Genomic DNA, 11,480 nt, shown 5'->3' on the forward strand with positions numbered 1-11,480 from the left:
AAGCGTTTACCTGGGTAATAATCGTCATTCTCACTTACCGAGTAAGACTCTTTATCCTTTTCATCGTTCTTACATGGTAAGATTTTTGGCCCTTTTAATGTTCATCCAATGAGAAAATTTATGCGTTAAAGACTTACCAAGTAAGTGGTTAGTAAACGGCCCCTTAGTTGTTGTTTTATAAGATAGCTGTTAAGTAAAACTAGTTAATATGTTAAAATAACTGTTTAAAATGCCTAAAAAGATTACGGGGTTGTTTGGTTGATTTTCAATAGTTCTTGTATTGATGGAGTTGTCTGTATGAATTAATCTGTCTGTATAGATTAAGAAGTGTTTGTTTGGAGGGGGGTTTTCATTGATGAAAGAAACGTCTTTTTTCAAGTGGAATGGATATGTTTGGAAAAGAAAAACTTATCTTTATTCATAAAGCCTCCTTAGAAGCTTACTAAATAAGTTGTGAGTCTCGTTAAGCTCATTAAACTGCTAATAAATATGTCCTAAGGTGTTTGGTAATTTATGTAAAATATAATAAGTGGCATGATTGAAAAAATGGAGAAAGAAACCTATAAAACTTGTCAACCACCGTGCGAGCGGGAAATGGCTTCCGCAGTCTCGAAATGTCGGCAGATTCGAGTGGCGACTCTTATGGGTGCTGCTATCCGGGATCCGCGGGGGGTACCCTCTCATCTCAGGGTGAGGCAAGGAATTCAAGCAAATGTTCGTTCTTCAATATCTCTCCTTCCAATCGTACTTCTAGCAAGGAAGTTGCAGCTTTTCCGCTTGCACATGCATTATGGTTGCCAAACTATACCTCAATGGTCGCAGTGTTTCAATGAGGTTTTAGATCGATATATTAATAATAATTATTATATATGAAAAATTACATCAGAGTTAGATAAATATATTTTTAATAGTTTTACTTTTTTTTATTAACCTGAATATCCAACCCGCTATGTGAGCTGACTAATCCAAGGACGATCACCCATTTCGCGAGTAGCCCGGAGTCACCGCATTTGAACCTCCATGGCCACAAGGGGATTTTTATTCCTCTTTGGATTCGAACCTGGGACTTCCAGACACTTTTAACCTTTGGAGCTCAAACTCAAAGCAACTAGACACCACCCTTATGGTTTAATAGTTTTACTTTGTTGTTAACGATAAGAAATCTTAAACAGTAAATTGTAATTATTTTTTTCGGAAACAAGTATTTTTTTTTAATTTCCAAAATTATAATACATTTATTTTCGTTTATAAAACTGTAATATATATATTTCTTAATTGCATAAAAAATAGTGTATTTTTAATTATATTAAATGCATTTTTAATGTTTTTAATGTGGTTTGGGCTTGTTTTCTCAAAGCTCTTGGGCCTTGACTCTTCTAAAATTAATTGGAATTGGAATCAATACATTGGGCTATAATATGTTTATTTCTTTTTTTTGATAAATATTTTTTCTATTAACCTGGATATCCAACCCGTTATGCGAGTCGATCAATCCCAGAACGACCACCTGCTTTGCAGATAGCCCGAAGTCACCGCATTTGAACCTCCATGGCCACAAGAGGATTTTTATTCCTCTTTGGATTTGAACCTGAGACCTCCTGGTACTTTTGACCTTTGGAGCCAAGCTCAAACCAATCAGGCACCACCCTTGTGGTTTAACTCAAGGAGGAACATAATATTTATATACGGTAAATAGAACAATCCTTCTCAACTTTGGTGAAGATTGAACCATTGACCTTTTAGAAGACCAATGACTCATATATCGTTAGGCGAAAGGCCCTATGGTTGCAATATATATTATTATATAAAAAAGATTATCTGTTCTTAATAGGAAAAGAAAAAAAAAGCTAATAGGTAAGCACTTACCGGGTAGCAAAACGCTTACCAATAACTCATTTTGATGGGAAAAATTGTCAACCTTCTTTTCCCGGAGAAGAAAAAGTAATGACGGTATCTAGGGAATAAGCATCGGCTAACTCTGTGTCACTTAAAAAAATTTCTTTAAGATATTTTTTATTGAGTGGTCTTTAAAGCGAGATTAGTCAACATTTTTATGTTTCGGTGTAACAGCAAGATGCTGTTTGTGGCACCATGCAAGGTAATTCTGTAAGTCCTCGAAATGGGATGTTTTGAAAAATATCGCAGGAGGAATCTCTGAGGTAGATGGCGGTTRATAAAGGAATCCTTGATCATAATTTCCAGTATAATACTCGGAACCGCATGAGTCCACCAGGGTGGAGCACGGTCTGCCAAAATCAGCATAAAGGGGCTCGCGTCTGATTAGCTAGTTGGTGAGGTAATCCTCAGCCTACAGGGTATTAGCATCCGTTTCAAAAGCAATGTCTCCTTGCATAATACAACATACCACCGAGCCATTTTTCATTAACATACTGACCAAGATTCTGTGATCTGCTGTTGAACTTATTCCAAAAGAGTTCAGACGAATCGCAGTAATGTAATTAAAGGTGGTGTTTTTACCAGTAAGCATTTACCTGATAAACGTTTGATAAACAATCTCTAAGCTTCTCTTTTCTGTGTCCCTCACATTTAAAGTGTCAAATTTTAAATCAAATTAAAAATCAATTTCTTTTATTTGCCAACGATGATACCTTTAAACTTTATATGCCTTTTTAAATTATTAATGTTTATATTTTATATTGATGACACAATGATAAGAGTTAAATTATAAATTTGGTCCCTCTGGTTTGTTGAAAATAACACTTTGTTTCTGTAGTTTTGAAATTGCAAAATAACCATCGAGGTTTATAAAAATGTTCGGATTTGACCCCTCTTTTTAACAATCATTAAAAAATTCCGTTAAATGAAGGGTTCTTTGGTTCTTTTAGCGATTTTTTTTATTAACATGGATATCCAACCCGTTATGCGAGTCGACTAATCCCAGAGCGACCACCTGTTTTGCACGTAGCCCGGAGTCACCGCATTTGAACCTCTATGGCGACAAGTGGATTTTTGTTCCTCCTTGGATTTGAACCTGGGACCTCCTGATACTTTTGACCTTTGGAGCCAAGCTCAAACCAATCAGGCACCACCTTTGTGGTTTAACTCAAGGAGGAACAAAAATCGATTAATCTAAGGACCATAAATTACAAATTCGATTTTGATTGGGCAAAAAACAGAAAAAATTGATAAAAAGATGAAAATGTCCCTCATTTATTGGTCGCCAGAGATCAAATCAAACGTTATTGTAAACTACTAGAAGGGTACTTGCACAATGCAACGAGATACATCTTGATTTGAATGTTTCGTTTTTTTTTTTTGTCTCAGTCGATGTTATAATACAGTTTTATGTGGTTTTGAGAAAACGATAATATTTTTTATTTTTGAATAAAATATAAATATGAAGATATACCATAAAAATAAAAATAAAAGTTATTGATATTAGTACCAAAATAACTATTTAAAGTTTCTCGTTTTTTTGTGTATTTCTTTAATTCATTTTTTAATTTTTGGTTTAATAATATAATTTTTTTGTAAAGATAATAATTAAGTATTTTGTTAGAACTCAATGATTATCCTAATTATATTTTAGATTTTTTATATTTAAAATGAGATGTTATCCTTTATTTGATTATGTTTCTTTGCAGTTAGTTACACGAATTCAAACATTAAGTTTTAATAAGTTTTACTTAAGCAAAATTTACTTGTAATCTTGAGTTTTAAATAATATGCATCAATAAACAATACTTAATGCATAAAAAATGGTTTTTTAAGTGTTTTTATAATTACTAAAAGGGTACTCGTGCAATACAACGGGATACATCTTCATTTTAATGTTCTGTTTTATTTTTTGTCTTTGTTGACATAATACAGTTTATGTGTTTTTGAGAAAAATATTGTTTTTACTTTTGAATAAAAATAAATTTGAAAGTATAACAAAATTTTAAAAAAATATATCGATTAATAATTAACTATTTAAAAGTTCTCTTTTTTTACAATTTATTTAATTCAATTTTTCATTGTAATTTAATTTAGGTCAAATAGTGAAGTGATTTATTTTTGACTTAAAATTTTTATAAAGATAATGATTCTGTTAGAACTCAATGATTATCCAAATTATATTTTAGACTTTTTATATTTAAAATGAGATGTTATTCTCTATTTTATTATGTTTATCTGCATTTAGTTACACGAATTCAAACATTAAGTTTTAATAAGTTGTACTTACGCACAATTTACTTGCAATCTTGAGTTTTAAGTAATATTCATCAATAAACAGTATTTCATGCATAAAAATGATTTTTAAGAGCTTTTATCAAATGTTTTATAATATAATATCGCTAACGATCATCTTGTAATTTTGAAACTACTGAGACGCAGAGTGTTATTTCCAACAAACCACAGGGACCAAATTTGTAGTTTATGCTAGTGATTATTTTATATTATTTTCAAGAACCTTTTGTCAAATTTAGTGCAAATAATATTTATAAAAAATTTAGTGAACCCATTTTGACTTTTTTTTTCTTAATTTCATTGCTTATTTAAGCCTTTTAACAAGTTTTAGTGGCTTATTTTTTTTAATTAAATAATTAAATTACATAAATTCATCATTGATTTATTACCAATTTTGGGAATTATAACATGAAATTTTTAAAAATTACATTTTTTAATTAATTAAATCAGAGTTTCTATCGTTTTCATTTGCTTATACTCAGTATCGGGTTTAATAGACGTTAACACTGTCTTCTCGAACTTGAGGAGAAAATAATAGAAAATGATGGAAAGAAACGAAAATAAAAAAAATTAAGGGAAAAAAATTATTTGTGTTCTTGAGAGGGAATGAAAGGAAAGAAAATAAGAGGATGTTTGGTAAGAGGTATTAGACAGTAATCAATGAGAATGAAAATAAAAGAAACTGGTTGGTTTTATATAATATAATGAGCCCATTCCTACAAAAGGCCAAATTTTGATTCCCGGCTAAACTGGGGGGAATGGAAATTCATTCTCATTTTCATTCCCTGTCAGTTTCATTTTCATATTTATTTTCATTCATTTGACTGAACCAAACACCCCCTAACTGCTTGATCAAAAGGGAAAGAAAAGAAAAGAAAAAAAATATGATGTTTTTACAAATATACCATCCGTTATTTTCCAACATGTTATAATTGATGGGTAGATATGTAATTTTATAAATATTTATAATTATTATTATTTCTTTCCTTCCATATGTGGAAGGAAAGTTTTCTTTAAAAAAATTCAACGTCGTTTTTTTCCCTCTCCCTCGTTAAAAAAAGTTAAGAACACGATAATTTTTCCCATTCCCTTATTTTTCTTTGGCAAAAGAAGATTCGAAAACCGATCGTTAAGTCTACCCGTTAAGTGTCCGTCTTGTAAGGTTTAAATCGTCAAATTTTAAAATTCTAAATTAAAATCTAAGGGGTTATTTGTTTACCTTTTAATAGTTCCATTAAAAGGCAGCATTTGAATCGTTAAGAGGTGAATTTTGTTTCGTAAAAAAAAAATCTACCTCTTAATGATTCCAAAACTCTCTAAATGATTTTGTATCATGGGTCTTCCTCAACCGTTCAACGTTCTAATTTGGTTATAAATAATTACCAAACAATTATATTTCATTTTGCACTATAACATGAGAGCCTCTTAATCATTCTATTATGGGGTGTTTGGGATCTGCTAATTTGAAATAACCTGTGCTTTTCTACAAAAATCCTTATAAACTTAATACAAGTTAGAATGATTTAACTTCTTCAAAAACTTTTTATTACCGGTTTGGCACCGGTATAAGCTGTTTATCCAAACACTCAAAGTGTTTATTACCGGTGCCACATCAGAATAAGTCAATAAGTTGTTTTTATAAGCAATCTCAAACATCTCCTTAATCATTCTACACCAAATCATTCAATAACTGTCAAACAACCCCTAAATTTTTTTTTGTTTGTTAAAGAAGATACCTTTTGAATTATTAATGTTTCAAATTTTATATAGAATGACATAAGGAATTTTTGATAGTTTTTGGTCAAATTTAGTGTAAATAATATTAATAAAAAAATTTAATGACCCCACTTGACATTTTTAAAGTTTAAAAAAGTATAGTGGCTTATTTTTTTAATTAAATAACTAAATTACATAAATCGACCATGTGGTTTACTGAAACTGTAGGAATTACAATCTGAGTTTCGAAATTACATCTGTATATGTCGCTTCCATTTGCTTACGTCCATCATTCTTGGGACTAACAGAAATTAAGTCCACCTGTTAAGTATTGTTCATATAAGGGTATTTTAGTCATTTTACCTACTTTATTATTTTAAGAATACCCTGAAACACAATTTTTCTCGTTATTTTCTTCTCTAATTTCTCACCATCTGTGAACCCTAAAATATTGATCGATGCAAAAAAGCATATAAATGTGGAAGATTGTTCATATAGTGGGTTCATCGACTAGATTGGAAGCGATGGATTCTTCGAAATCGAAGGTTGACCATGACGGAAGAAGGTTTTGACAGCAGATATAAGTAATAATTATCCAAGATGGCAAAATTCAATTATTTTTTTGAGTGACGAGTCCAAGATCTTGAACCTGTCACTCAAAAAACAATTGAATCTTTGCCATTACAGTTGCTGCAAATCTCGTTCTATCACTTTGAGTCCGATCTTGAACCCATCACTCAAAAAACAATTAAATCTTTACCATTACAGTTGCTGCAAATCTCGTTCTATCACTTTGAGTCCCCATTTCTCGGAGCACCATTCTTAACATAAATAAATAAAAACTACAGTGTGTTTTTCTATGATCAGCCTTTATTGAACCAATATAGATCTAGATCGATAGCAGCCCACTGGTTAAACGAGGCTGGATTGATGGTTCTTAGACGATGACCTGTCATGTCCAGTGTACCAAACGCATCTAAGGTTCTTAGACGAAGACCTGTATACCATCTAGTTTTGTCATGTCCAGTATGCAAAACGCACCCACGAAACCAAAGGGCAAAACCGTAATTTTCAAATAAATACAAGGTATATTATAACCATCACCAAAACTTAAAAAAGCTCCTAAAAGCAAACACCAACAACCACATGCATACACACAACACTCCATACTTCTCTATATATTGCTTTTGATGACCATCTTCTCCATTGACTCCCACTTGAACCAATCACTCAAGAAACAAAGAGAAAATGGGAGAGATTGAAGTGAAAATGGAAGTAGGGTTTGATGGTGTTGCCATCATCACCTTCTCTAATCCTCCTGTTAATGCCTTTGCAATCTCAAGTAAGTTTTCATTCAATCACTTTTTCCTTAGTTTTTTTTTTGCCCCTTTTTTGCATTCAAATCAGAATGGTTTCTGGTTATTCGGTTTTTAAATTAAACAGTTGGGTTAACCCAATAAAGATAGTTGTTGAATGGTTTGTTGCAGAATAATTAAGTGGTCAGAACGATTAAGAGGCTCTTATGATGTAGTGCAAAATGAAATATAATTGTTTGGTAATTGTTCATAATGAAATTAGGGTAAGTGAATGGTTAAGGGAGACCCAAGATACAAAATCATTCAGAGGGTTTTAGAACCATTAAGAAGCAGACTATTTTTTTTGTTAAACAAGATTCACCTCTTAACGATTCAAAGACTACCTCTTAATGGAACTATTAAGAGGTAAATAAACAGTTCCTAAGAGAAACAAGATGACTTCAGTTTGGTTGGGACTTTGGAAGTTCGGGGCATCAGGGTTTTAACATTTAGATTGAGGGCACAGTTGGTTCATTTTAACGAATGAGAATGAGAATGAAAATAAAAATAAGAATGCAGGAGAATCGGAATATGAATGAGCATTGCACTGATGTTGTTTTGTTAAACCAATATAATCAATGAAATAAGTTGTTTTAAATATTATTTTGATACAGATATGTTTCGTTCAACTTGAACATAGATTCGTCCAATTATATCGGTTCTTTGTTTTTCTTTTCTTTTTCTAAGTTTTAAGTCGTTTAATAAACAGGGTTTTTATTAGTTCAGTTTTTCCTACTTAAATGTGATGTCAAAGATTGATTGTATGTTTTTTAAGTATATAATATTTATATACAACAAATGTAACAAATAAACTCACACACCCTCCTCATCTTTGGTGAAATTTGAACTTCTACCTCCCTCCTAGGAGGCCAAAAGCTACGATATCGCTAATCCAACTGCCCTTTGGTGATTGATTGTATGTTTCGTTTATGGGGTTTCTTGTTCAGTTATTGCTTCGTTGAAGGAGAAAATTGGAGAAGCTATGAGCAGAGATGATGTAAAAGCGATCGTTTTGACTGGTAATTTGTTTAACAAACAGTTCTCTGTATTGAATTTTGAATGTTGTCAATTGGAATAACTACCGATTGTTTGATGTTTTAACTTAAGCTAGTTGTCGATTTTAATATTTATATAGATTATATATCCCTGTGGTTACATTTTTTTTAAACTAGAATGGTACTCGCACAATGTTGCAAGATGCATCTCGATTTTGATGTTTCATTATATTTCGTCTTCGTCGATGTTATAATACGATTTTATGTGATACTGAAAAAACGATAATGTTTTTTATTTTTTGAATAAAATATAAAATTAAGGTATCATAAAATTTTGAAAAAAAATGTATCGATTTTAGTATCAAATTAAATATTCAAAAGTTCCTGTTTTGTTGTTTGTGTAATTTCTCTAATTTAATTTTTTATTACAATTTAATTTAGATTTAATAATAAAGTCATTTGTTTTTTGTTTAATAATATAATTTTTTATAAAGATAATAATTAATATTTTGTTAGAATTCAATGATTATCCTAAATATATTTTAAAATTTTTATATTTAAAATGAGATACATATCTAATATTTGATTATGTTTATCTGCAGTTAGTTACACGAACACGAATTCAAACATGAAACTTTAATAAGTTGTACATACGCACAATTTATTTGTAATCTTGAATTTTAAATAATATGCATCAATAAACAATACTTAATGCATAAAAAATGGTTTTTAAGAGTCTTTTCCAAATACTTTATAATACAGTATAGATAAATTAAGTCCCTACAGGTACAATTATCTAATGAGTTTGGTCCTTAAATAAATCAACAACCTGAATCCTTATGATTGCATTAACGATTCAGCCAGAAAGGCATTTTTTTTTTTAATTTTGCTTGCTAATTCCAAATCCTTTTATTTTATGTAGGCAAACATGGGATGTTTTCAGGTGGATTTGACATCAATGTGTTCCAAAACGTTCAAAAGACTGGTATACATTTATCATTTGATGTGTCGAGAACATGGGTTTCGTGGTTACAATCACTTGAACAGTTCTTGGATCGTGTAGATAATACTGTATTTTTCAAGTATCCCGAAATCAGTATTGGGATAATCCAAGAATCACTCTCGCTTTTAAAGGCGGAAAAACTCGAGTGTATATACAGACTGGATTAACCGTCTGATATATTTATAAGAGAGATCAACGGTTACAGAGTAGTTAAGCATTTAACAGATAACTAAATGCATAGCATTTATAACTTATAACTGCTTGCTTGTGGATAAAATTTGAAATGGATTAGAAACTGACTTAGAAGGTCTGAGTCAAAAAACACCAAGTTTCTAACCTTCGGAATTTCATTTAGAACGACCAACCGCCAAGTACGCTGCCCTTAGGATCTTGTAATGGAGTTGACCCCTGTCTTATCGAGATCTTAAGATGATAGGGGGGATATTTGTGAGTATGTACTTTGCACCTCCTGACTCACGTTATATTTACCTTATCAATCACAACTACACTAAAAATGCTTGATAACATTAAAATCACCAGTATGACGTCTTTGCTACAGTCGAATATATTAGTTTATTTTCGTGTTCAAATATGTTCGTTGACAATTAAGCATTGTTTGGATTGGCAGGAAACTTATCTCTTCTACCTGATTTTTCCATTGACTTTGTGGTCAACACGATTGAAGGTTTTATCTGAACTTAACACTATATATACACACACACACACACATAGAGGAGTGATCAAATACAAACTACTCATATTTATACAAACCGTGCAAACCACTTTCATCCATCGATTTAATTGTTTAATCTTATGAAATTTTTTCATGAAATTGTTTCATATAATTTTTTTTGATAAAGTTGTTTCATATATAGTTATAAAATTGTTTCATATAATACTTATGAAATTTTAATGAAACTGTTTCATGTATTTCTCTAAAATTAATATAATAAAAATGATAATATCCATAATTAACACCCTCCATAATAGAAATGATTAATCAACCTCTCATAATTACAAAAAAATAAACAAAATAAAAAATTATGATTGGTTGAATGAGGTTTGTACGGTTTGTACAAATAACGTGGTTTGCAAAGTAAACATCCTCTATATATATACCAGTATAGCCTAATGGTTATTTTGGTACAATCCCTTATTGGTACGGAGATTTATTTTAGTATAAATCTGATATACTTTTGTTTGTTTGTTCATTTGAAAACGTAGATGCAAAGAAACCTATAGTTGCCGCGATAGAAGGACTTGCACTTGGGGCTGGATTAGAAGTTGCAATGGTTTGAAATTCAAGATTTCGTTGTTTACGAATATAAATTTTTTAAGAGCATTCTCATCGGATTGTTTTAAACAGGGATGTCATGCACGTATTGCAGCTCCAAAGGCTCAACTCGGCTTGCCCGAATTGTCTCTTGGAGTTATCCCTGGCGGCGGAGGTACAATAGTTAGCGATATGTGCATTTTAACAACTTTGGCTTTATGTTCAGTGAATATGAGTTTAAGGGCAGGTTTATTTAGAAATCTTAAATAATTTAAGAACCCATAATCCACGTATCTTGTTAGTATTCATTATGAATATTATTTATTATGAATATATGTCACAACATTCATCATGAATATTTTATCATGTTATTTATTATGAATACTCATAAAAAAAATGATTTTTAGATTTCTAAAGTATTTAAGATTTCTAAATTAACATTACTTTTGCAATTTTATTTTACGATTTGTACTTATACAAATCCAAAATACTTTTTAAGGTACCCAACGACTTCCAAGGCTATTGGGTTTGCCAAAGGCAATTGAGATGATATTGGTGAGTTCCTCTCTCTTCCAATAAGTTTACACATGGCAAAACACACATATATATATATATATATATATATATATATATATATATATATATATTATATATATAGAGAGAGAGTTTGTTTTAAATATAACCTATCGTATTTGTATAACCAATGCAACCCAATAAATTGAGATATTTATGGATATGATGAGAGTTCATTTATTATGATTTGAATATTTATGGAAGATGAATATGATTCATTAATTATAATCAATAATTTATATTAAGAAACAATCAAAACTTCTATAAAATCACATATTAATCAAATGAAATGGACGGTTGAGATTGTATTGTATTGGTTGCACAAATGTCAAATGTTGTATAATAACCAACCTATATATATATATATATATATA

At 30.6% G+C, this 11,480-nt stretch overlaps 1 protein-coding gene across 1 annotated transcript in view; it reads left to right on the plus strand.

Moving 5' to 3' along the window:
* The first annotated feature begins 7,115 nt into the window (after window positions 1-7,115).
* The window catches only part of LOC112500143 (peroxisomal fatty acid beta-oxidation multifunctional protein AIM1-like), a 14,656-nt gene continuing 10,291 nt past the window's right edge, over window positions 7,116-11,480 (plus strand). Inside the window, exons 1-7 of the mRNA XM_025103469.1 lie at window positions 7,116-7,249; window positions 8,210-8,281; window positions 9,180-9,242; window positions 9,889-9,945; window positions 10,485-10,552; window positions 10,627-10,708; window positions 11,033-11,088. Of these exons, the coding sequence (XP_024959237.1) occupies window positions 7,156-7,249; window positions 8,210-8,281; window positions 9,180-9,242; window positions 9,889-9,945; window positions 10,485-10,552; window positions 10,627-10,708; window positions 11,033-11,088 (492 nt within the window). The 5' untranslated portion in view covers window positions 7,116-7,155. The remainder of the gene's footprint in view (window positions 7,250-8,209; window positions 8,282-9,179; window positions 9,243-9,888; window positions 9,946-10,484; window positions 10,553-10,626; window positions 10,709-11,032; window positions 11,089-11,480) is intronic.

Source organism: Cynara cardunculus (genome assembly GCF_001531365.2).
Source record: "Cynara cardunculus var. scolymus isolate 2C chromosome LG 17, CcrdV1, whole genome shotgun sequence".
NCBI classification, from domain to species: Eukaryota; Viridiplantae; Streptophyta; class Magnoliopsida; order Asterales; family Asteraceae; genus Cynara; species Cynara cardunculus.